We start from the raw sequence: 27529 nt of genomic DNA, 5'->3' as shown, positions 1-27529 counted from the left end.
CCGTATAGTATTGCCCGGATAGCTACCAAGCTATCAGCAAAATACATCTATCTATACATAATACAGCTATGGAGTAGGGATTCTTAGGTTCAAATCCCAAGTTGTACTTATATCATTTTCCATGTATTTTTAAGACAAATTGCAACGGATTTAATGCCAATATAAGTGATTGACGCCAAAACCAGCTACTTCAATACGTCAAATAATTTCTGTAGTTTATTCGACTTTCCCTTAGAGCAGGATAAGAGCAAAATGATGACACAATAAGCAATAGCTTTTATGAATATTTTTACCATAAAGGCTGCAGTTTCTAGACGTTGGGAGAAAATTAAAATAAACATTCTGCGATGAAATCCTAAATATTTTATTTCGATACTTTTATAGAAGTTATATAATTATTAAGAAATGTTCATAATAGCTAATGTAATCCAGTCAATATATTAATTAACTAAGATTTTAAAACCCGTACGACCTATTTTAAAAACTCGTTAATTGAATTCTAATAATATCAGCCCAGTGTTGTATTCAATATTATTTTGTGAGAACTATGTAATATTGAATTCCCTAAATATAAGTAGGGTAAAAACTAGGGGCCCGTTACTTATTTGATAACATAGCCATGTTAGTTTATGTAGAGTCCGCTAGACACAGAGCTTGGAATCTAATTGAATTAAATTGGAATCTTATCTTATCAATTAAAAAAAAACCCTACGGCAACAATATTTTAAAAATGTGTTTTTTACACACACACACAAACTTACGCATTTTATCCGCGAAAGAATAGGTAGAGGCGCAACTGGTGCAGTTTTCGCTGTGAGTATTCCGTGTCATAATGCTATAAGGGGCGAGTCTATCATATCGAGCACAAATTTCAAATTCCGGGCTGACCTATTTCACTTTGCCCGACCCGGGCATCGAACCCAAGGCCTCAGCATTGCAATCGTACCGTAATACAACGCCGCTACCAAAACAGTCAACTCAATTTAATAAATTTATTTGATTTTAAGTTTTAATAAAGGATTTTTTGACATGTTGGTAGTCTGGCAAATTGGTGCTTTTAAGCTTTTAGATCAAATGTCCTAACAATAAAGTCGGATCTCGATAACTATACTGAAACTTTAGTACTTATAACATTTTGCGTTTTGCAAACGTTAACCTACTATAGACACTAGCTACGGCAGGGGCCTTATTCTCTATCCCGCACGTTATTTTGACAGTGCGTAACAAGCACGTAACACAACGCATCATGTTTAGGACTATAGAAATTTGGCTTACAGAATACTATTCCACGCACATTTCTCGAATATAACATAACACGGTCGTGTTACGCGTTTACACTATCATACAGAATAAGGGCCCTGTTCATGAATCATAATTAAAATAATATAAAATATTCAGCATACCAAATACAGCATCTCGACAGGTGACAGGTGTAACAGCCTAGTAAGGTACTTACAGACGTCTGTATTGGATAGGAAAGTACCTACCCAAAAGTACCTACTACATGCATTATCGGCTGACTGGGTTCGCTCTCCGCATAATCACGAATTTATCTGCATTCTGCAATCGAGTTACCGATACCAAATTTATCTGCAGTCAAGTTACCGACACCAGTCACAGAGGGATTGACAGCATATAAGGCTGTAAACTTCATCCGAGTATCGAAGTTGGTCGCATCAAGATCACTCAATTCCTATAGTCCGTAAAGCTAATAATATTATTCCAATTTTGATTATTATTTATTTGCTTATGATAGGATAGGAGATATTTTTATCAGGCCAGATAGCGACTACTGTACACAAAGTGTTAAAACCCACCATGATGACCCACGTAAGTGTTAAGTTTCGGGATCAGCCCATGTATATCCGGTTCCAACAGGCCGGCATAATTGTATCGACTGCTGAGGGGTAATCATCTCTCGTCAGTCGACATTCTATTGGACCCTGCTTCCACTTCACATCCGGTGCAGTGCAGTCACTTTGCCTAGCACATACAAAATAAAAATAATTTTAACAAAAAATTACACCTCCTTCAAAAACCACTCAAAACCAAAAAATAATTTCACATAACAGGTATGTTATGTGTTATGGAGCCCTGACACTGCTCGTAGGCGTCGCGGCAGACCAAAGAAGAGATGGCGGGACGAACTGGATTCATTTAAAAATAACTGGTTCACTATAGCGCAGGATCGTGATTCATGGAAGGATCTTGGGGAGGCCTTTGCCCAACATTGGGACATTATAGGCTGATACGATACGAACAGGTATATATTGTATACCAATTTTGGAGTCGGTGCCTAATTAAAATTGCTAGTTAAGCTATATTTGTTGCATAGTCCATCAATGAGCTAAATTTCTTTCAAATCAATTACAAGGAGTAGGTTTGCGTTTACTACTAACGAACATACACAGTGAAAAGAGTAATACCAAGCACATGTAAGGTGTTTCATATTTTTCTTTCCTCTTTTTTCGGGGCAAGGAGTGTAATACACCCATATTTGACCAGCTATATGTAACAGGGGAAAAATTTGGGTAGTGTACAGTCACAAATTTAAATATTTCCTTAATAGCTTCCATTTGCTGTGCTGCGGCGGTGTGTTCATCTCCGGTGACAATCTGACTTGCTGACTTTGTACGCTGGCAGCACATTGTTTTCCTATATTCGTTATTGTATTTATCTAGCCTAACTAGCAATTGTAATTAGGCACCGACTCCAAAATTGGTATACAATATATACCTGTTATGTGAAATTATGTTTTGGTTTTGAGTGGTTTTTGAAGGCGGTTTAATTTTTTGTTAAAATTATTTTTATTTTTTGCTTTTTTGTGTTAGTAAAAAATAGACCGTCTCGATGGCGTAATTGTGTTTTGCTAACGATACGAGTATCGCGCTGCAGAGTTACACCTCTGAGTACCACTGAAAAGGAGAAAAGGTGTGATGCTATATATATGTATGTAAGAAGTACATTCAAGCAAACCTAACGCAAAAACACAACTGATATATTTGGCTCACAGTACAACTATCGCGCTGTGGTGTAACACCTCTGCCTACCCCTGAAAAGGGTAAAAGGTGTGATGCTATATATATGTATGTATGTAAGAAGTAGAGTCAACTAAACCCAACCCAAAAACACAACTGATATGTTTCACACACAGTACGACTATCGCGCTGAAATGTTACGCCTCTGCCTACCCCTGACACTCGGAAAAGATGTTATGCTATATGTAAAAGTATATGAGAAGTACACTCAACCTAACTCAATGCAAAAACATAACTAAAAACGACATAGGAAAGCAAAATTCGCGATTTCGTTTTCTAGTACGACATAATTATTCTAGTTTTTTTAGTTTTAAAACCAAACTACTGAAGCGATGTTGAAAAAAAATTTATGGGACCAATCTGGAGAGATTTTTTTTCGAATAAAATAATAATTTTGCAAATCGGTTCATAAATAAGCGAGTTCTGAGGTAACAAACATACAACAAAAAAAAAATTCACGACGAATTGATAACCTCCTCCTTTTTTTAAAGTCGGTTAAAAATACTAGTACAACTTGGATCATGATGGTATTGCAGCTTTGAATACAACCAACGCATTATGTAAGTCACCATAGGTGTATATAGAAGTGGGGCCGAGTGGTCCGTGCATTGCATTTTGAAGCAGTCTACTACTATAAATTAAAAAAAAAAATAGTCGAGAATACAGGCCCACCGTAGAAAATACTTAGTTTGTTCAACCCAGCGTTAAAACTGTGGACATCTACTATAATTTGTATCCACCAGTGGCGATTGATCCATATAACCCGACTACTGCCTTCCCTTTCGTAAATTATCTTAAATCTTATTATCATTAGAACGATTTGTAGACCACATTTATGCATATTATTAGTGCTTTTTTGTATCGGGTTTTCTTTAGGAAAATTTCATCTTTTTCTACTAGCATACATGACGGTTATTCTCAATAACTATGTTATTAAATGACCCGACAGAATGCAAATGTGTTCGATTTTGACAAAAGGTATAGGAGGTATGTAATACAAAAAACGTTTTTTTGTGATATCAGCAATAAATCTACGTGGGGATAACGCATAACTTTCTTCGTGTGCATTGTAATGGCTGATGACGTCACTAGATATCATTGCGTCTCGTTACGTTTTTTAACACTTAGTTCGCCCATCCGATTACAAAGGCTTGTTGATTTTAATCGTGTGTTATGTGTATTTGTTAATTTTTAAATGATACAAATTTTTGATACACCTAATTATAAAATAGGCGTGAAATAGCCTATTTTTAAAGTTAAACACATGAAACGAATATTTAGGACTTAAAGTGTTCTGTGTTACGTGCGAATGACCACACATGTCGAACACTGGGAACAGACGAATGTCTCTGACCACATGCAAAGCATAAAGAGACTGTTAACACTACGTAACATATTAGGACTAAGATTGCAAAATAAAAAATTCTCGACTCAGGTATAGGTAGGATAGGTACATACTAATCTGGAAGCTATCAAATACTTATCGATCTATAATATTCTGATTGATACAGAAACCAATGTAGTTTGCCACAAAAGTAATTGAACAAATGCAAAATTAAAAATCGCATTTATACTTTTGTGTTCTCATCAACTATCGTTCTTTCTTCACTAAAATAAACTTCATATTTAATATTCTAAATATAGAAAAAATTATATTTCTTCAATTAAAGCGAATGTGTAGAGAAAGTTTTGATTTGTGGTAATACTTTTGTAGATGATTGTACAATGAAAGAATAACATTATTGCTTTAGGTTTCTATGACAGAACAATAATGTAAATCACTAGAATATATAAGGTAACACAATATTATATAATATATCTTTTTTTTCTATAATAATTGTAATATTATCCACATTCCCAGCGTAAACGAAAAATATTTGTCTATAACTTTCCAAAATAATACTGAAATAATAATATAAAGGCATGCCCGCAGGGGCGGCTTTGTGGCGAGCCGACGGTGAGTGACGACACCGCGTTCCCTGATTCTATGGGGGCTAAATGGGACCCCCTGACCCTTGGCTTGCGTTAACTAGCCGGCTATAGGTGGAAGTCGCAAGAGCTAAGAACCTCAGCTCCAGGGTGGAAGTGCTCAATCTGCGTAATAGCGAGGAAGCCCACTCCGGGACGCGACAGCGATCCGCGATGGTGAAATCGGTGCACACCTCTCAACACCTTTAAGTCACCCACACCGGTATTGCGTCCTTGGCTTACACCACTTATGGGATGCCCATCTAGGGGGGGGGGCAAGTCACCGTCTGCCTTGAATACATAGGATTGAGACATTTTACTTGGCAGGCGTCCCGTTGTCTCAATCAATAGCCCAGCAACCAGTCCAGCTAGATCCCATCCATAGACCCAATATAATTACCATCTTTTCTGCAATAGTCCCTGCACCTTGCAAGCGTTGTCTTTGGCTGTGTTTCCCCCATAAGTACAGACAGAGAGAGTACTCGCAAGGTGTATAAACCCCAACTAGAGTAATGTATCTTAAAGGGGCCTCTACGTGTTGGATCCATGTCCCCACGCAAGCCTTCCAAAAGGACCGGCCTTTATGCTGTGATTTCCCGCAGGAAAAGATACAATATAAAGACATGAATTTATATATAACTAGCGGACCCGACAGACTTCGTCCTGTCAAAAAGATTTGTAATATGACAGTTTTTTGTTTCTATTCTAGTTTATTGGTCTCTGGTTCCTATCTATTTTATTGTCGGGGCAAAAATTCTCCTGAACAGGACCTTCACCCTGGTGATAGGGCGTTGTGAATAAAAAATAATTATTAAATAAAACAGATACAAGCATTTAAAAGTAAGTAATCGCTTTATTGGTAATCATCATAAATATTAACAAAAATCAGTTTTATTTTCATTGTAGTGCTTTATGATCTACAATATTTTTTGTTTGATTCCCTGGCGCATAGACAAATAAATCTGATGGTTTTCCAACACGGAAACAGGCAACATACAATTGACCATGGGAGAAACATGGGTTTTCCAGATTAATACCACAAACACTTGATTGCCCCTGGGACTTGTTAATTTGACAAATTGAATTGAAGATTACGACTTTTGGTAACGGTTGTGTTTGTCTGATGTAATGACGGGAAAACATGCATTTTAAAGTAAAACAAAAGAAATAATATCGCGTAGCCAACCAAATAACTAATGATATAATTTTGTGACTGTTCAATTTAGTCGGGTTCGCGATATCACTTTTATTGAGTTTCAGAACGCGACGTTACATTATTATATTCTGTGCTCCAACGCACACTGCTTTGATGTTAGGAACACACCTACATTGCTTAGACAACAGTGAACTTTATGCAATAGCAATAAAGCTCAAATTTACTCTACGTATTAGTTAGAAAACGTTTGTATGGGATAAAGAAAAGGACTGTTTTTAGGGGTTTTCCGGCAATTATTTGATATTTTCTCGCCGTAAAAACCATCCTAGAGCTTCGACGAATATTAAAAAAAAAGAATTGGCCAAATTGGTCCAGGCGTTCTTGAGTTATGCGCTTACCAACACATTTAGCGATTCATTTTTATATAATAGATAAATCAATAATTTTAAAAATTAAAAATCTATCCGAATTCCGATCTTTCGGAAGTTCCTTGGTCCAGATAAAACACGCCATTGAACTCGTAAAACATAAAACGCCATCTCTGGCTGTGATGTATTAGACTAGTTAGTAGAATCTCTAACTAACGCCATCTAGGATCCTAATACGACACCACAACTGAGTACATAGTACGTACGATTGAAACCTCAGAATAATGACAAGCATTGAAACTGCCTCGGTGGCGTAGTTGTATTGCACGTCCGGTACAATAGCGCTCTGAGGTCCTGGGTTCGAATCCCGGGTCAGGCAAAGTGATATTTGGGTTTTTCTGCTCAGTATCAGCCCGGAGTCTGGAATTTGTGCCCGATATGGCGATAGGCTCGCCCCCTATTACATCATGGGACGGAACATACTTGGCGAAAAGTGTGGGTGCCCTAGTTGCGCCTCATACCCCTTCGGGGATAAAATGCGTGATGGTATGTATGTATGTGTATTGAAACCGCTAGGTCCTTGACAAAATAATTTTATAAAATTACGACAGATGACGCTAAAATAACTATTTCAATAAGTAAGAGTTTTAGAAGAAATAGATGATGACTCATGGACATTTTCAACCTAAACATCTTCTAATACGTTTAACTATTTATTAATATAATAACATGGAATATTTAACTTATTACTAACTTATATTTAACTTTAAGAACCTATATTGGTGTCTTTTTTATATGCAATACGCACCACAAACGTTACTAAAATTCGCGGTGTACGTGATAGTGAAATACTGCGTATTTTTAGATAGAAATCTGCACGAATCTGATTTTTTATTTTTCAAATAAATTACGCTGATGGATGTAGCTACAAACCATTAGCAATTTGGAGACTTGCAGCGGAAAAGGCACACGGGTACAACCGCGAGGTCGAGAATAAAAAAAATAAAAAATATAATATCCATTTTATTTATCACATCAAACCACAACCACACTAGTGCAAACTTCTTCAACCACATACTTTGCTTATACAAAACATTATAATTATTAAAGCACCACGCTTTTATATCTTACTGGAATGTTAATATAAACATAAAAAATATAGTATCATTGTATTACAATACTGGTAATTACGATTTATAATTCATTTAATGTTTACTTATAGTAACCATATATTATGGTTTCAATATGCAGACAATTGATAAAAAAAAACTGCACAACACAAAATACATTTGCTATTTTCTTATTTTGTAAGAAAATATAATAAACTAAATATTTTATTTAAAATTCTACTACAAGTATTACAAAAATAACTTCATATTTTTCTATAAAGCTGTATTTTCTTATTCATAATGACTATACAGATTCATCTCAGTCTTTTATGATATATTGCGTAACAAATTAATTATTGAATCTGAAATTCATTTTTCATTTAGCTACATGGGTAAATTGATAAATCAATTTATATATTTTAGCTACCTTAGATATAGAAATTATATAATAAATTATAACTTATGACCGTTTTCAAAACAATCCCAATCTCAATCTTCAATCTGATTCCGAGAATGAACCAATCAAAATAACTCATTTGTGAGCTTGGCAAAAATCTTTATTCTGATTGGTCCATTTTTACAATAGTTCGAAAAAAGGCCATTTGGTTCGATTTTTGAAAAAGGAGATAAGTTTTTCCTTATGCTAGAAATATAGTTTTGCCTCTTTTAAAATACAAATTCCCTAGTGAGTTATACACAAACGCAATATGTGCCTTTAAAATACAACCACATTATGGCAAGAACGACCAAAACTATACTGAGTGGTTCTTAATATCATACTCCGATCTTACCGAGGGATATATCATACATAGAAATAACATATATTATATTGTAAATTATGAACTTCAACAGGTGTTCAAATTAATGTTTTAAATTATGATGGACTACCCTTGCCGTCTCCTGAGATCGATATAAATTCAGCAAAACTTGTTCGCTAGTTTAATAGATTCTAAAGCTATATAGGGATCGCGCAAATTATGTTTATATCGTTCCTGGGTCAAATGGCGACTGGCAAAGTACTTATATTGTGAACTGTGAAAATATTTGTTTGATTCCTACATACCAACTTTTTTTTTTATTATAAAAGTTTTACAATCCTGGCCGTGCAATTTGTAACAAATTGACTCACCCACATCGCTTGAGGAACTGTTGATATTATATGCATTATTTCAGTATGATACACCTCACACCCTGTACTACAATCTAGCCTTATGTCCAGGCCTGCACATTGCCCTCCTTCTGCGCTCGCGCAATCTCGGTCCTGAGCTTGCGCTCGTGCGCCGCCTCCTCGCGCAGCTCGCTCTCCCTCGCGCACGTCTCTTCCAACTGCTGTTGCTGTAACCGCAAGCTGTTCAGTTGCGATTGCAGCGCCGTCACCGTTGAGTACGATGAGTTTTTCAGCTGGAATATATTGTGGATTTTATAGTTGGAACTGATATATTGAAGTCGTTTTTTGCTCATAACTATAATATACCTACTCATTACTTAATAAGTGCCGGCTATAGTTATTATAGTTTTTGATTCTTTGTATATCGAAAGTGGTGTGTACAATTAGTATTAGTGTGTTTGCCTATCCTCTGTTGTGTATGTGTGCCAAACAAAGAAAACATTGCATATTTTGTATTTAAATTAGATCATTGTGCGTTTGGCATCATCGGAATTCATACTAATATTTCATATTATTTGATAAATATTCACTAACCTGTGTCTCACGCTCTCTACTCCTGACTTCCTGGTGGAAGCTGTCCATTTGTTCCAGAATCTTCTCCCGTTCCAAAACATTCGCCTTTTGCCGTTGCCTATTCGCCTCTATTTTCTCCTCCACTTGCTTGCGCAGTGTTGTCATCACTTCGTTCATTAGGACGGCGCGAGCTTCGCGTTCTTTTGCCCATAACTGCAAATTTTCGTATCGTAAACATGATGAATATGAAGTTAATTAACGTAATTATTATTTCTCAGAAAACCTACACCTCATCTGCCCGATGACCATGGAAGTTGCAGTTATTGAAACAGAAAAAAATCTAAAAATCGCAGTAATCCGGTAACTAATATTTTGATATCTAACATTTGCATGAATAGACAGCCTAGTTGGGTGTGGAACGGACTGCCGAGACGAATATCCGCAGGTTCCAAACCCAAGGGCACATATACCTCTGACTTTTGTTGAACGAAAACATCTTGAGGTAACCTGCACAGTGCATACCTAAGAAATTCTCTCTCTAAATGTCTCCATTAGTAGACAAGGCCCTTGCCCAACAGTGGGACAGTGTACAAATACAGGGCTGATATTATTATTCGCGAGAATTTAAAAAATCATTAAGGAAGAGTACCGTCACTTTATCACGAGAGGACTTGAAAAATTACTACTAATAATTCTCCCTTACCCTGTCCTGTTTCTCGATTGATCTGGCGAGCCTCTCCGTCGTACATAGCGTCGATATTCCTCTGCCTCTGTTGTTCCCTCTCGCGGTGCTCCTGCAATTGTTTGATCGCTGCGTCTATCACGCGTTTGTGATTCGCACATTTCTCTTGCTCGGCTTCGTGCTCCTTAAGAATATACTTGTGTTAACAAATTAACGTATTATGTTGTTTATAGAGGTGAATATGAAAGATTTTGATAGTCTGTATGAAGGTTAATTAGATGTTTCAGCAAAAATATAATATTTCTTAATATTAATGAATTATTGTACAATAAAGAAAATATTTTTTAAGAAAATAACAACTAACAAACAATTTAAATTGAGATGGAATAATATAAATCATAAACCAACTTTCTGCATTTAATATTATACACTTATTGTAAACAAGTGAATTGCATTAAATATTTCATTTCTACTTTGTCTGAATAATATCGCTATAACTGTTATGGTGTTTTATATGTATAAGTAATAAATAAATAAAAAAAAATAAACAATTTTGTGCCAATTATTGAAGTTCGTCAACTTCAAAAACGGTACAAACCATCCTACCTTTAGCACAGTTTGCTGCAACTTTTCAAGCATTTCCAAATCCAACTCAATTTCCTTCATCACAGCCATCACTTGTCTCTTCAACTTGTATTTATGAAGGCCCATATTCACAATGATGGCCTCTCTCTCTAACACTAACTTGGCGTGTTCCCTCTCTCTTTCGCTTGATATGAACATCAACTCATCTAGTAAATGCCTTTCCTTTTCTTCTTGCTTCCTTAATTGCTTGACTATTGTCTCTTTCTCGCTTAACTCGGCAATTTGTCCTTCCAAACTGTTGCGGAGCTCCTGTACATATAGAAATAACATTTATTTTCCTTATATTTTGCTCTAATTGGTCTACATCATCAGAAAATATTTTTTTTAGGTTTAAGGACTCTGCTAGTAGTGGCATTAATTTTAGGCCTACCTACTACTGTACCTAGATTGGCTTAAAGATACATCAAATAAGAAATATATTATCTTTAATAAACTAAAGATGTTAAATATTACCTCTGTCTAACCTTTACGTGATAACAGTGTCAGCTTACAATAACAAATCAAGTATCTGTTTAATTCAAACCGGTAGGATATCATCAAATCATTAATAACCTTCATCTGTTGCTCCTTCTCCCTCAATTTCTGTTCCTCTAACTGTATCTGCTTGCGTAACATCTCATCTCGTTCCTGCAGCGTCTTACGAGTCTCTTCTTCTTCTTTCTTCTTCTGCATTTCTTTTTCCACTATTTGCTCCATCCTGATAACATAAGAAAAATATATGATTTACATATCTCTGCAGCTTTCAATAAACAATCCTAAACGATTTTTTCGATCCCACCCAAAAATAAGCCAATAGTTTTTTTTTAATAAATTGCCTTAATTGGTTCATTCTCAGGATCGGACTGAAGATTAAGATTGAGATCGTTATCGAAATTGCCAGAATATGAAGCAAAATTGCATCGCTTATGAAAACATTTTCTTCAATTTTTAGATATTTAACAAAACTAAAACTAGACACATTTCTATGCACTCTTCATTAACACATAAGCTAAAAGAAAAATATTAGCTGCATTGCGGCAGTTTAAAAACGACAAATATTCATGTTTTATAAATATAATATGCTAAACACCAACCAAGCAGACTTCAGCTTTCCATTCGCGATGTAAGAGTTAGTGGCCCTTAACTCCGGCTGACGCATGCGCCACGCATGATGCAGTCGCAATTCCGCCTCGTGCTTGCGTAGTTGCTCCTCTTTTTCCATTATACCTTGGTTTATATCTTGGAGGACTGATGTCGGAACTTTGTTGAGGTATGAACTAAAAAAGGAATTTATTCCATAATAATCTGTTATTATTTAATCTTCTGAGATTTACCCTCTTCCAGTCATGAGGTGTCATGAGTTTCAAAGTTGACTAATACTTTGTGTGGGAATTTCATATATGAATAATGCTATTTACAGAATTGAATTTCCTGTATGGAATTCACAAAAGTTGGTTGGATAAACTAATATGTTCTAACGGTAACCGATTTTATTTTGTTTTCTTTTTATCAATATTATTTATATTATCGCGATAAAAATTTATAATCTAAGAACAGAAATTTTACCCATTTTTAAATAATTTGGGTTGTGCTGCAAGATTCTTCAGTTCTTGTTGATATTGCATATTCTCCTGAAACAGCATCAGCTCAAGCTTCTTGCGCCTTTCTTCTAACTGCCTGTGAAATAACAATATAAAAATATACTTTTAAAAATAAAAATGTAATGGCAATTTGGGAATATAATATTTAATTATTATTTTTACAAAATGTACACACATAAATGAATGAAAAATATCATTTTTGAAAAATAATAACTTTATATGGCAATACATTGCCAATTTATGTTAGTAATAATGTTACATATTAAATGTATAATCTACCTAATTTAAATTCAATGTAATAAAAATTAAAAATATAATTTTATTGATATACTCAATAACAATAACATAACAAACTGCAAAATGAACACCTATTGATTCAAACTTTATTGTTCTTGACCTATCTAATAAAGTTTTATGCTGTAATAATGGAATGAGGTTGAATGTGGGTGCAGTTAATAGATTGCCACTCAAGGCACCAATCAAAACCTTGGCTGGCCTAAATAGGAATTAACTGTTTTTATAGGTGTAGACTGGAGAGCAAATATAAAAAAGAACATTATGTACTCAAGCTGAGTTCTACCTTATTTATACCCTATATACGGAACTAAATTAATAACATAATTTTATAAAAGCAATATCTACAGTAATAATTAAAGAAATATACTGAAATATTATCAAAATTTAAGCTTGACATATAAAGATTTTTAAACCTATTTTGTATTGTTACTTTACAGTTTTCAAGATGTTTTTCACATAACTTTATTATCAATAATAAACTTGTCTTTACATATTATAAGACAAAGTCCCCCACCATAGACTGTTGCATGAAATTCTATTAAATTAGGTATAGATAGTTTGTGATGAGATGTTTTTTTTCTCAAAAAGTTATTCATAATACCATGAGCATATGCTAGTTCTATATTAAAAAAAATAACTTGAATAAGTAAAAAAATATCTTACACAGCTCTAATCTTCTTATCCCTAAGCAGGTCCGCTTCCTTGTTGGCCTTTTCATAATAACCCTCCGTGGTCCACTGCTCATGATGCCTGGATTTGTTGGTGTTGGCCTCAAAGTAATGTGCCACTCTTTGTAACTCTTCTGCTCGCCGCAGCTCGTTGTCCCTGCGCTGAGCTGCCAACGCCTGCAGCTGCCATTGTGGTTTGGAATGCAACATATTACTGCAACAATAAAAAAATCTTTATTTTTTCTATTCATACATTGTACCGCTTAAGTGGTATAGGTAGATATTTTATTCAAATTGGTACTTAATGTGAGTTACAGCTTAAATATGGTCTAAACTAATAAAATTAAATACTACAGAGAGCAAAACATTTCGACAAAAAATGCATTATTAGACACACATTCTTTAAATAGAATGTATTGTAAAAATATAAAGAGCTGATCAAAACAGAAACTGTAGTTAAATACATAATTTTGTGTACCCAATTTGATAACTATTCCATAAATATAATACGTATCTACAAACATACTTAAATGATACCTGGCAAAATTTCACGCCCTGAACATAAACCAAACACAACACAATCCACCTTAAACCTTTCTTTGGACCCACAGCAAAAAATGAATCATTGTAAAATCGATACGAACCTCCTTGGTTCACTGCCCACAGTTCAACCTCCTCCGATACAATGACTCAGTTCATTAATACACGAACGTTATTGCGGTCGTGTGGGCGATATAAACACGTAATTGGATCATATGAGGTCAGACATATTATTCAATTTACTTCCTTGTAATAAAGGTAACTCTCATTGCCTGTGATCATGCGATTTTTAAATGGATAAACATCGTTACTCGACACTCATAGAAACCACAGATAAAACATAACAGTCCTGTGAAATGTCAAATTGACATTATGGCCTGCTTAGGCCGGGAATATACATCCGTAACTAAATGATGAATTATTCACGCAAAGAAATTCAAAATCTAAATTTAACACAGAATCTTATATAATTAAGCATTACCTCATATGCTGAATTTTTCAAAGGTTATTGATTCTAAATTCCTGTGATTGGTCGGAATGAAAAATATTCATTCCGTTTCACTCAGTTTTTTCATTTTATTTTCCTTGTCCCGGTATCATTTGCCTTCCATATTTTATTTATTTTCAAATAGTGTGTACTCGTTTTGTAAGGGATATATTCTTTTTGATCGTTTAAATTTACTTTAAATAATTTTGATCTATCTCGTAAATTTAGTTTTTTCACAGTTAACTAGCCAAGTTTTTGTTATGTTGTGCTGCAAATTTGTAACATTTCTGATTGAAAAATGTGAGGGAAGCATATGCCCGGCCTTTAGAAAGTAAAGCAGGAACTTTGAAATAGATCCTGTTTTATATTAAGAATAATATGTACTATCAACTGCCTCGGTAACGTAGTTGTAATTGTACACGGTAGGGGTGCGACTGCCGTGCTGAGGTCCTGCGTTTGAATTCTGGGTCAAGCCAAAATAAATGCGCCAGGGTTTTTTCATCTTAAAAAATTATCAGGCAGGGCTCGGAGTCAGGAAGTTGGCGATGTGATACCCCCGTGCCTCGGAAAGCACGTAAAGCCGTTGGTCCTGCGCCTGATCTCTTTCCGGTCATAGCGCATTACCGTCTCACTGGACAATGAAAGTGAAGGAAAAGAGAATGCACCTGTGTATTGCGCACACACTCGTGCACTATACTATATTTCTGAGTACTTAACTGATCTCCGTCAAGATAGGCCGCCGTGGCCGAAATTCGGTTAGGAAGGAATTAATATTTATTATGTTAGATGCAATTTGCATACTTTCGCGTTTCATTAGGAAATAATTGCCATATTTATTTACCTATTTCTATGCTACTTCAGTGCCGAAATTTTCAAGTTTTAATTAATATTAATGATAAATGTAGTTTCTGACAATAATTTATTTATGAATAAATAATTAAAAACAAACTCAATTGGTGTCTTTACCTAAATAAAACGAAACTCATAGGTAGCGGAATTTTCATTATTTAATATTGCTATAAAGTGTCACACATAACTCTGGTTACACTTTCGGTAAGAACTAAAAATAAAAGGGATTTAATCTATGAATACTTTGTTGCAATCTGCAATCTTATTAAAGGCATCCTCTCATTGCAGAGCAAACTTGGTTACCGATACTCCACGAAGGTTATTTGTTTCATTATTTGTTTTTCGTATAATCCCTTGCCATATACTATTAAATTAATGAACAAAAATTAATGCTCTCTTGAAGTTCGCACCATGGAATAAATATATAAAATTTTGTTTGGCGACATAATTTTACTAAATTCTTGCTACGTTACGGAACCTATCAATATTCTATAAATTGAACGAGATGGTTGTACCAGAATAATCTGAATAACACCGCTTCATCTGACTAGGCTGTTGCTCACAAAAAAATTACCTTGTTAAATAGACAAATCACGTGATGTCGTGTCAACTAACGATAGGCAACAAATTATGCCATTACAAACGTATCAGCCAAATTAAAGAAAATGTAGAGATACCACTAAACCTTAAGCGTCGCAACACAACGATCATTAACTACTGTCGTTTTCCCCCATTATAGGATTACCGCGTTATCAACTTAATTTAAATACAAGTACATAACCGCTAACCACTTATAACCGTCCAGATAAAAGTCGATAAAACGCCCATTGCATAATTATGACGAATAAATGGTGGTAACTTACTTACCGGCCTTATGTGAGTTACAGAACGAGTCAAGTCGAGTTTTATCATCAGAGCTATGCATCAACTCGCGCTTAAGTAATAAATGTTGAAATTATTTATTTCTGCTTTAGGACGTCTGCTCGCGACTCGCAGAGTGACTTATCGGTCAATGTAAATGCGCCTGATACGAGAATTGAAGCAATGTGTTTGATTGCTATAATTTATTTTGTAGGAGTTGCGACATTAAGAGCGTGATACCTATCTTTTTCCTGCCACTTACTCTGTGTTAATGTGGTGGAATACTGTTAAACTATTATATTAAAGCTATAGATTTTACATTATATATAGTAAAAATTTCATTCAATAGGCCTACGACAGAAAGCTTACCTATTTTATTTTTAGATGTAACCACTAGTAGTTCAGCTTTTTGTAATTAACGTTAGATCGTAATAAAAATTTAATATAAACCCAAATATAAAAATTCATCGTATATATAACTTCTAAAACTACCTAACAACTAGGCACAGGCTCTGGTCTCTACACGAGCTATAGTAACATGTCACAAAAACAACATAAACCCTTTGATATGCTTAGTATTACCGGCAAATCCAATTAATAAATCATGCCCAATTATAATGTATGTTCTTACCCGACTATAGACCAAGCAAAAAATATAGGCCCCATACCATGTACTATAGGGTATATACATATGTGGTCATATCTATCCGATTCCGCATGATAAATAATTATAATCTGTAATACAACAAAATAACAAAAATAAATAAACAAGTTTGAGAATTCGTTATGTTTACGCGAATATTAGACATCAATATAATAATATAATCAAAGGAATCCGAAGAATAGTTTTATTTCGAAGTCAGGTTTTAATTTGCTAGATGTCAAATACGTGCAAATTTATAACAAAAATACTATGGTCTCAACCACACATTAAACAGAATAAATAGTTAGTTATAGACAGACTCAGCTCCAGACATCAGGAGCAATGCTCAAAAAGTTTATTACCAATTGGTAATAAGTCGTCATTCTTAGATATTAATACAAAAATAACGTTACAGAAAAATATGCTAATACGAAGTATTTTACATGGCTGTTTTGCTATTTCACAATAGATTGAGTAACCATCGCATAAGCGCACATTTTTTGTAAGTCAGTCTTCGCAATGCCCGCTCTATGTAATCTTAGAACTCTTTAGTCTCAACGGACCCAACATTAAACTTCGGAGGTGAAAGGATAGCTTGGAGTTTACTGGATTTGATACAAATCTTATGCTATCTTACTTATATTAATAATGTGAAAGGTTCCGAAGATGTTTGGATGTTTGTTAGAAGTAAACATAGAAACGACTGAACGGATTTGGATGAAATTTGACACATGAGTAAACTATAACATGCTGAAGTAACACATAGACTACCGACATTCCGGTAATTTGAAAAATAATGGTTTTCAATCTGTTTTTTTTTTAAATCGATAGCGAATGCGTCGTATGATGTTTTAGGGAATTCAGTAGTGGAAAAAGTTTTTAACGCTGGTAAAGCCACAAACAGCTAGTAAAATGATTAGCGAAGGTGGTCTGTATAATACTCCTAAGATAAATATTGTTCTTTCTTTAACAAAAACGAGGCAGTATATATAACAATTTTATTAATATATATACATACTGTAGAATAATTTCCTGCCTTTACCTCTATAGGAATAAAAGCGCATTCGTCGAGTTGTTAACATATTTATTAGACCCATAACTCGCTGAACTTTTATCCTAACGCGTTCGTGTAACTAATTTGTACTTTTTAAATCAGAAATGTCACCTAATTTTTTTGCCTCATCTAGGAATTGTTTCTAAGATCTCAGCGGTTTCACAGCTAAAAAAAGCTAAGTGGAACTAATATTTATTTGTTTAATATTTCTATTATACTTATATATACATACATTTTCTTCCACCTGGCCTCAGCACATTCCCATGTAGGGTCGGCGCATAATACTTTTTTAAGCATGTTGCGGATATCTTTTAGCTTAGTTTTACGGCTGGAATAATAAAACAACCTTGTAATATCCACGGTATATATTTCTTGAAGCTAATAATTGTGTTTTCAATATCCTAATGAAATATTTAAGAAAATTATTGACGCGCTCAATATTAACTTTTTTATTTTTACCGTCCAAAAAAATATACATTAACGTCAATTACTTAATTATTTCCAAAACATCTTAACAAAATTTAAAAAAAACACTTCTTATGTAAAACATTTACCAATTTTTTATTTTTTTTTTAATATTAATTTGTAGTATTTCAATATTAATATTATATATTTAACACACAATCATAAGAATTCGAGATTGCAATGTCCAGCGTTGGCGGAAAACGTAATATTCAAGTTCAACCTATACGTAATGCAAGGTAACCCAACACTAGGTGTAAGCTGCGACCGGCTAAAAGCTCTTATTTTCATCGTAGCTTCCGACACCGCGGGCTTACGGCCTTCAAGGTGATAGCGGGTCACATTCCGGCCCGCTGAGCAAGATGGACGATGTACGCGGTCTCTTTCTAACTACAATGGCGGTTACGTATCGTGTTACCAGATGAAAATATTTTCTACTGTTTAGTTATTTTTTAAATAATGTTGGTAATCTATTTACAAACAATGTATGTTTTCATTTATACCTCTTTTTTGACTATTTATAATGATTTACTATGTAGTGTTTATGATTTAAAATAACCTTATTTTCTGCTTTTATCATATTATAAAATATAAAAGAACTAAATATATTAGTTTTAGGATTCGGGATCTTATGTCATATATTTGTTTACATCATTAGGCAAAGTATCATATACTAAGTTTTTTAATCATTACTGGGCCCAAAGAATAAAAATTTAAGTTATTATGTCGATTATGAAAAAAATTACCAAAAAGTAACGCGGAAACACATCTAGTAGCATCATAGAATAAAACATAACTATAACCTGGCAGCACCGCACGCCGGCCGTCATGTCAGTCGATTGGAGGCTGCGCTCGCGCATGCCAATACCACCGCGAGCGTTGTACCCCCGACAGAAACTTCATGCCGTGCCCAAACAACTCCTCTCAACTACAAATAACATTGTGCAAACGTGATCGCAAGTGTAAACATTCCTCCAAGTGACAAAACTCCAAACAACCAGTGTACTTAAAGTGGTCAAACGAAGGTTTTTTTGTTTGTACGTCTGTGTGTAATAACTGTGTTCAGCACCAAGAAATGGGTTTATAATTGGTCTAAATCAATGCCCACGATGGTAAGTTACACCCATCTCCGGGGCTTTAACATGAAAAAATGCTTTCGTGAGCTTTAATCCTATAGACGAATGTGAGATTTCTACATGTATGTGCGTTATCAAGGAAAATGCTTTCTTTCCCCCAACATTTATAAATTCCATTATCTTTAAATGGCTGTATTCTCGGATGCATGTACGTGATGTCTATTACCGAGGAAACGGTTGGATAGATAACTGCGGTTACACTAACTAGAGTCAGCGGACTAGAAAGTTGTTTTGATGGGTTAAGTCTCCACCAGAACGCGCTATCCAAAGTGCATTAAACCGTTCTGTGGTCTAACATTACTATAGCGTCTGTGACATTTTTGTTATGTTAATAAAGTGTTATGTGTAAATTAAACCTTTTGTATAACATTTAAATAGAATAAGTCGTTGGATTCCTGCGCGTGCGCGTGTTGATAAGTGTAGAGCAAAAGACATAAACGCGCGCGTGATAAATTGACAGTGTCTATAGATTGAGCAGTCGTAAATTTGATCGTTCGACATGAAATACATTATGTTTAACAGTAAATGCATATCTATTAGTATATTACTTATATTCCATATATTTTTTAAGTCAGGTGAAACTGTTTTTGGGTGCAAATATTCTTACATTCCTTATAGCGAAATCGACGATAAAATACGTGATATCCTAAGAAAAAAAAATCATTAAAATCTTCATTATCACTAAGAGGGAACTCGAAGATTAGAGAAACAAAATCTCTCTTAATATCAGATTGATATTATACTCAAACAGTAAATCTATATCATACATACCAGACTACGTTTGTAGATAAAAACATATCTTATTACATGCTATAGAAAAAATCAAGTTTTTAAACAAGATCATTACATCCACTCGTTACGAACCTTTTCATCTTTTAGTGGCATATAATAGTAGTGATTACATTTTTTCCTCAACATTTTTTTTCTTGTAATTAACCCGTCAGACAATTATGGCGAAGATCAAACAAATCCTACCTGTATACCTGATCGTCTCAAGGTTTTTTATAACATGTAATTATTATTAAATTATCTCACGAATATAAATTGTTGTGTTTGATTACAAAGAGATATTACCCTATGTACAGGCGAGTAGGAGGAGAACATTAATCTTTAAAGCTGGTAAGAAATATTTAATATTAAAAAAATATGATACATCAAAACCGTTTGCAATATTATGGTCTTGCTGAAAACTCAGCCTCATTTAAACGCAAAGCTCTTTTTATTCTTACGTTAAATTCTCAAAGAGACAAATAATGTAACAATTGCACACACTTCTCATTTCCCAGCTATAATGTTACGATGAAAGAACATATCGTCACATCTGACAAAAGTTAACTAAGTACGCAATTCTGTAGAAATTTTCCAAGTGAAAAACTTAGACTCTTATTTATCAAATTTGACAATCAAACATAAGCAATATCAGTTTAGACTTTGACTTAAGTATACCGCCATTAAACCAGTGAATTCAAATTCATACCTAATAAGAACTGCAATATTCTAACCCTTTCTCTACAATATTAGGCGTCTATACCTCTTTTTTTGAGATTATATATAGTAACTAGCCGTAGCGAATAGCGAAAATTTCCGATCCTATATATTAACATATATGCATAACTGCGGTCTGCAAATCGTTCTGATGATAACTAGATTCTAAATAAATTTTATATTAAGAAAAGCAGGCGGGAATCGGGTTATAGGATCCATTCGCCACTGGTAACTATATAAGTAAATAGAAGTAAGTCCATACCGGACAAATATCAAATAATTGTTCGTAAGCCGATTTAAATTCAACCCGTACACAACGTGTGAAACGAACGTTGTCAATAAAACATTTAATCTCCGTTCATAATGAGTCATCGTGCCAGAATTTCTTTCGTCATTAATCATGCACTCGCTAACTTTTAGATATAATAACTTACTGGCTATTCGATGTTTCGAAACGAAGAGAAATGGTATCTGACCGTAGCTAAAAAGCAATTGGGAGAGTTTAAGTAGATTTCTATTGTAAAGCATTGGAATTACCATAATACGATTACTTTGAGTCTCTTGAGTTGCTTTTCGGCTTTCAAATTTGAGAATAAAAATGTAAAATATAAGAGTAAATTTAAGTGTTTTTTATTTTTAAATTTAATAGTTAAATAACAACTGGTAACTGGCTGTTGGATATATTTTAAATCCGCCCGAATAACGGCCACCGTACACAAGGTGTTATACCCGCCATAATGGCCCACATAAGTGTCTCGCGTATCTAGATCTGCCTGTGCATATCCGGTTCGAACAGGCCGGCATAATTGTGTCGACTAACGGGAAGTAAATAATTATCTCTCGTCAGTCAAAATTCAATTGAATCTCACTCCACTTACCGTCAGGTGCAGTGGGGTCACATTCCCTGCATGTATTATCATTTTCGACATAGTTAAATTACCAATATTTCAAAGACTGGTACAAATAGAACTTACGATAATATTTGAAGATATTGCATTGCGTAGTATAAATATTTACAATACATAAACATTTGTGATACTGCGAGCTTGCATTTGAATATTATGTACATACACTTATTATAATCATGGCATCACGACTTCTCAACGTGATGGTTTACTATGAAGCTGTATTTGTACTAATATTACGCATAAATCAATAATAACTTTGGATGATATTTCAAAGAAATAATAAAACTGACAAAGGGTTGAGAAAAATCATCTCAGATAAATATCAGATCAGGTAATTTTCATATCACGGTATCTTGCAGAAATCAAATTAAGAAACTCCATCGACAATATATAAAGACGTTTTTAAGGGACAAAATATATAATAATAAGTAATACCTAATATATAGTTAGAGGGCCCTATTCCGTCTACCGGGATATATACGTCATACTCAAAATTATGGGCGCTCTACTCGAAGGACAGCTTTGAGAGCTTTGTAGATAGAAGAGTCAAAAAATCCTCTATTTACCTATATAGCTTTCAAATTTGTCTTTTAATTAGAGCGCCAGTAATTCCAAAAGACGGATTCTCCCGCGTAGACGGAAAAGGGCGCCCTGAGTATACGTAAAGAAATACACTAGATAATCTCAACTATACTTTACTAGTTATTTAAGTGAAGACACGCGTAATAACAAGCTACAGGCATAAAAGCAAAAGATTAGCAAAGAAGCTTATAAGTAGCTATTTAAAAGCATAAAATTATTTTCGCAGAATCAAATCTACTTAGCAAACGTCCGTTTCCTCGGGTTTAGAGCCGAAGGCAAAAATATTCTGCACAGATATGGAATGGATTATTATTCTATAAGCGCGTACGCAGCGTAATCGCGATAAGCGTATTTCCCTGACTAGCGACAGGTCCGACACTACTGTCTAGGAAGTCGCAATGAGATATAACATTATTTTTTTTGCGGCTCGGCAAAGTAATTACACCGGATATCTCTTATTTTTCGTGCTACGAATTTATATAATCTGTTTATGGTAAAATGAAACGGGAAGGTAAATGTTGGCTAAAACAAGTTGCCAAATAATACCTTATTTATATTTTAGGTATTAGTATATTTGATAGTTAAACTTATTTTAAATATGAGAAAATTTTACGGTTCATGTACATAACACTATACACCCGCCCCGTAACCACGAAAGCTGCAAAGTCTTCGAAACGTCGGGAGAAAATTAAAATATTAAAAACCGCAATAAAATCAAAGAACTAGTTTTCTTACGGCCTAACATTCGCGTAAACGTAGCAAATCATTATATCTATTATAAAATTCATAAAATACGAACTTCGCGAAAAATCCATCGTCACTCACTTCCTTCCTATTCAAAAACCTACAAGAAAATAATCAAAACCACATTTTATTACCCTCATAACATGGTTCACATTCAAATATGGATACAAAAATACGACGAAACACGTTGAAAAAGGCTACCGTACATAAATATGTTAAACAACGAACAAAGCTTTATTTACGGCATTAACTGGAAGTTGATCATCTGTTGGCTACCTGTTGTGATATTTTTTGTGTATATAGGGTTGTCACGTTTGCCAATACAGAGCAACAACACAGGCTATTGTTTATTTAAACTATGATAAACATACTAGAAAACACGTATTTGTATTAGAGTACGACTGCAGTGCTGAGGTCTCGGGTTTGATCCCTGGGTCAAGCAAAGTGATATTGGGTCTTTTTACTCAGTATCAGCCCGGAGTCTGGAATTTTTTCCCAATATCGCGTCGTGGGACGGAATACACATGGTAGTAATTGGTTACACTAGTTTTGCATCTGCAACTTCCAAAATACAGGGCATGTGTTTTTGTGATAAACAACCAACTAGTAGGTAAATAAATTTTAAATCATCTCCACCGTAAACATACATGCCAGCGTTACTGGATTTCATTGAAAAAAGAGATTACCGATAGGAAACATCTTTGGCTCGAAACTTACAACTGTAAACGCTATAGAAAGATATCATTCCCCAGATTTTATAAGCTTATTTACAAGCACAATAGATCTGGCCATAGACTTAATTAAAATAAACAATATTTGCTTATTACACACCTATTCGGCCTCAAATTTTACACTCACTATATTGTGTAAAGAATACTGCTACACAAAATAAACAACCTCACCAAATATCTTCAACGTGGCAACCCTGATCCCGTAGTGGCCGCCAAACGCAGCGCACCCCGGGGCGGCGAGCCGCGCACGCGACCCCTCACAAACCTATCATTGATACGAGAGGAATCAAGCAAGAGTTACTGACGCGGTGATTGTGCGTGCTCTTAACTGATTTATCATGGAACAGGAAGATTTATAAAAACTTGGTCAAATGTAGTGGGTCTCCGAAAGAGACATGGATTTGTTTTGAGGACTGATAAGTGAAATAGGTTGGCTAAAATCGGCATGTTTTGCACACATCTACACTAATATTATAAAGAGGAAATGTTTGTTTGTTTGCAGGGGCTAATCTCAAGAACTACTAAACCGATTTTAATTATTTTTTTCACTAATATGAAGCTACATTACTCCCGAGTGCTATAAGCTACTTTTATGTCGGAAAACTTTTTTGAACACGGGTAGAGCCGCAAGCAAAATCTTGTTTATAATAAAGACAATAATTTATGTATGTTTAGTTGCTTATTTTGAAGATCTAAGTATTACAAAGTTATTATATTTCGGGCGAATTTCGATAGCTTATTACCCCCGTAGAACAGACTGTCGTACGCTGCCTTAAAATTAGTAGCTCAAGAACCTTAAAAACTCTATGTGACGGGATCAAAACGGATCGATTTTTGAACGACAAGTAATCTTTCATTAAGAGTAAATTTGGTCTTTCTAAATTCTAATCAATATAAAGTAAAGTTATTATATAATATCGAGTGAAATATCATAGAAAGCCAACCAATCTTGGCAACATTATGAACATTGAAACTTGTTCCTCGTATCCATGAGAACACTAACTACGCAAATAAATGAAAAAATCTTAATCCCCTGCCAATCACATCGCATCCCATGTTAATGTAAACAACGCGCTGTCTTTCAAACTAACTGAGAACTAAACACGAACTCGACATTATCTAACTCCATATTATAATAACGTTAAAGAATTTGACAGAAAAACACATCGTAAGTACCTATTTTCTATCCACATCCTATTATTTACAAGAAACATGACTTCCCAGTGACGTCTTACAATTTTATAATGTCTGAAACAAACCTTATGTGAATGCAATAAGGTTTAAGAAGTTGTATTCAAAATGATGTGCACAAATTACGTATGATTGCTCTACTCACGCCATTTCACGTGTCCGTAATGATACGGGCGAGACAATGTTAGGATTTGGATTTTTTGGCCATCTGGCTACTGTTTGGAAGAACCGCTTGAAGGCATTGCTTTTTGTTCGCTTCGTGTCGTAATTTGAAATTTAATGGTGGTTTGTCAAAAATGGCGGCCATGGACAGTATCATTGTAAATTATCTGTTTGATGATTTAATTAATATTAGAATAAAGAGCAGTCAATTATGAACCTTATTTAATAAAAATAATGAGGATAAATTGAAATTAGTTATTTAGAGTTCAAAGCTGTAAATATAATGCTTCATAAAATCCGAATATAGGTTTTAGTTTCCACAAAGAGTAATAAAATAATATACAAACTGTTCTCATATTATATAGGTAATTTTGTTCGTGGCTTAGCCTTTGTAATACTATTTGCTCGCGAGCGCAAGATATTGTGGTCAAACAGACCGACGTGCAGCAAAGAATTCTACGAAACAAAAACGAATCAATATTTGTATGGAAGTTAATCGTTTTCGAGAAATTTTATGATGTAATTTGAATGTTATGGAATATGTTTTGTGTCATATTAGTAACATCAGCTAAATCCCGCCAGAAATTCTGGTATTTAAGAGATCTTCAAAAGTAAAGTATAGGTCATAGAAATTACAATATGTTCAAAAGATTTGTCTGTAACCGAATAACCTAAACGTCTCGTTTCATCTATACTTATAATAAATCTGTAGAGAGGTCAATTCTGTACATGAAATATATTTCCAAAATAACTATCAGGGGGTGATTAGGGATCGATACTGATGCCAAAAATGCAATTAGTAAAATTTTTGTCTGTCTGTATAACCGATATAGAAACAAAAACTACTCGACGAATTTTAACGAAACTTGGTACAATTATTTGTCATACTCCTGTGCTGGTTATAGTATACTTTTCATCACGCTACAATTAATAGGGGCAGAGCAGTGAAGGGAAATGTTGGGAAAACGGGAGAAGTTACTCAATTTTTTAAGCTTCCGCCGCGTGTGCAACCTTAATGGTTAAAGCTACACAGAAATCATGTATGACGGAAATGTTCGCCTTAAAATTATATAAAAAATATCCCACGACAGCATATGTCTATCTTTTATGGTTGACCCACAATAACACGTGTAGCTCCCGATAGCATAGCAGTTCGAAGCTTTCTCATTATATTTGTCTACTCTTACGTTTATAACACTCTCAGTCAGCCCTGGATCTAGAGGGGGGCAAGCCAGGGCCCGTGCCCCGGGCGGCGAATTTAGAGGGCGGGAAATTCAAACTTGGCAGACGAATACACATCTCATCATTAACGCAACTTTGACTACTGCGACATCTATACTCTATACTATTATATAAAGCTGAAGAGTTTGTTTGTTTGTTTGTTTGAACGCTCTAATCTCAGGAACTACTGGTTCAAACTGAAAAATTCTTTTTGTGTTGGATAGCCCTTTGTTTGTGGAGTGCTATAGGCTATATATCATCACACTACACCCAATAGGAGCGGAGCAGAAATGGCTAATCTCAGGAACTACCGGTTCGAACTGAAAAAATATTTTTGTGTTGGATAGCCCTTTGTTCGTGGCGTGCTATAGGTTATATGTCATCACGCTATACCCAATAGGAGCGGAGCAGTAAAGGATAATTTCAGGAACTACCGGTTCGAACTGAAAAAATATTTTTGTGTTGGATAGCTCTTTATTCGTGAAGTGCTATAGGTTATATATCATCACGCTATACCCAATAGGAGCGGAGCAGTAATAGCTAATCTCAGGAACTGCCGGTTCGAACTGAAAAAATATTTTTGTGTTGGTTAGCTCTTTATTCGTGAAGTGCTTGCTATAGGTTATATATCATCACGCTATACCCAATAGGAGCGGAGCAGTAATGGCTAATCTCAGGAACTACCGGTTCGAACTGAAAAAATATTTTGTGTTGGATAGCCCTTTATTCGTGAAGTGCTATAGGTTATATATCATCACGCTATACCCAATAGGAGCGGAGCAGTAATGGCTAATCTCAGGAACTGCCGGTTCGAACTGAAAAAATCTTTTTGTGTTGGATAGCCCTTTGTTCGTGGAGTGCTATAGGTTATATATCATCATGCTATACCCAATAGGAGCGGAGCAGTAATGGCTAATCTCAGGAACTATCGGTTCGAACTGAAAAATTCTTTTTGTGTTGGATAGTCCTTTGTTTGTGGAGTGCTATATATCATCACGCTATGACCAATAGGAGCAGAGCAGTAACAGTTTCAACATGTTGCAAAAACGGGGAAAATATATTATTTTTGAGAGCTTCTGTTGCGTGCGCTGCGTAAACGGTTAAAGTTATGCAACAATGATGTATGGCGGGATTGTTCCTCTTAAAAAGTTATACAAAAATTTATTATAAAAACAAAAGTCCCCCGCTGAATTTGTCTGCCTGAACGTGTTAAACTCAAAAACTACCCAACGTATTAGGATAAAATTTGGTATAGAGACAGTTTGAGACCCTGGGAAGAAC

At 34.7% G+C, this 27529-nt stretch overlaps 2 protein-coding genes across 2 annotated transcripts in view; one reads left to right on the top strand and one right to left on the bottom strand.

Annotated features, from left to right (window-relative positions):
- Positions 1-7535: 7535 nt before the first annotated feature.
- LOC115441362 (trichoplein keratin filament-binding protein) lies at positions 7536-14079 on the bottom strand. The gene is given in 10 exon segments (XM_030166126.2): positions 7536-9040; positions 9342-9533; positions 10024-10038; positions 10040-10186; positions 10609-10896; positions 11200-11344; positions 11721-11903; positions 12193-12303; positions 13188-13406; positions 13837-14079. Coding segments are annotated over 9 exon segments (1488 nt in total). The 5' UTR covers positions 13403-13406; positions 13837-14079; the 3' UTR covers positions 7536-8848.
- A 4849-nt stretch (positions 14080-18928) lies between these two features.
- The window catches only part of LOC115441325 (tetratricopeptide repeat protein 28), an 84231-nt gene continuing 75630 nt past the window's right edge, over positions 18929-27529 (top strand). The window contains exon 1 of the mRNA XM_030166072.1: positions 18929-19200. The gene's annotated coding sequence lies outside the window, so the exon portion shown is untranslated. The remainder of the gene's footprint in view (positions 19201-27529) is intronic.

This window comes from Manduca sexta, chromosome 9 (genome assembly GCF_014839805.1).
Source record: "Manduca sexta isolate Smith_Timp_Sample1 chromosome 9, JHU_Msex_v1.0, whole genome shotgun sequence".
Taxonomy (NCBI): domain Eukaryota; kingdom Metazoa; phylum Arthropoda; class Insecta; order Lepidoptera; family Sphingidae; genus Manduca; species Manduca sexta.
Note: the sequence above shows the minus strand (reverse complement) of the source record. Positions and strands in the feature narration are given on the sequence as shown.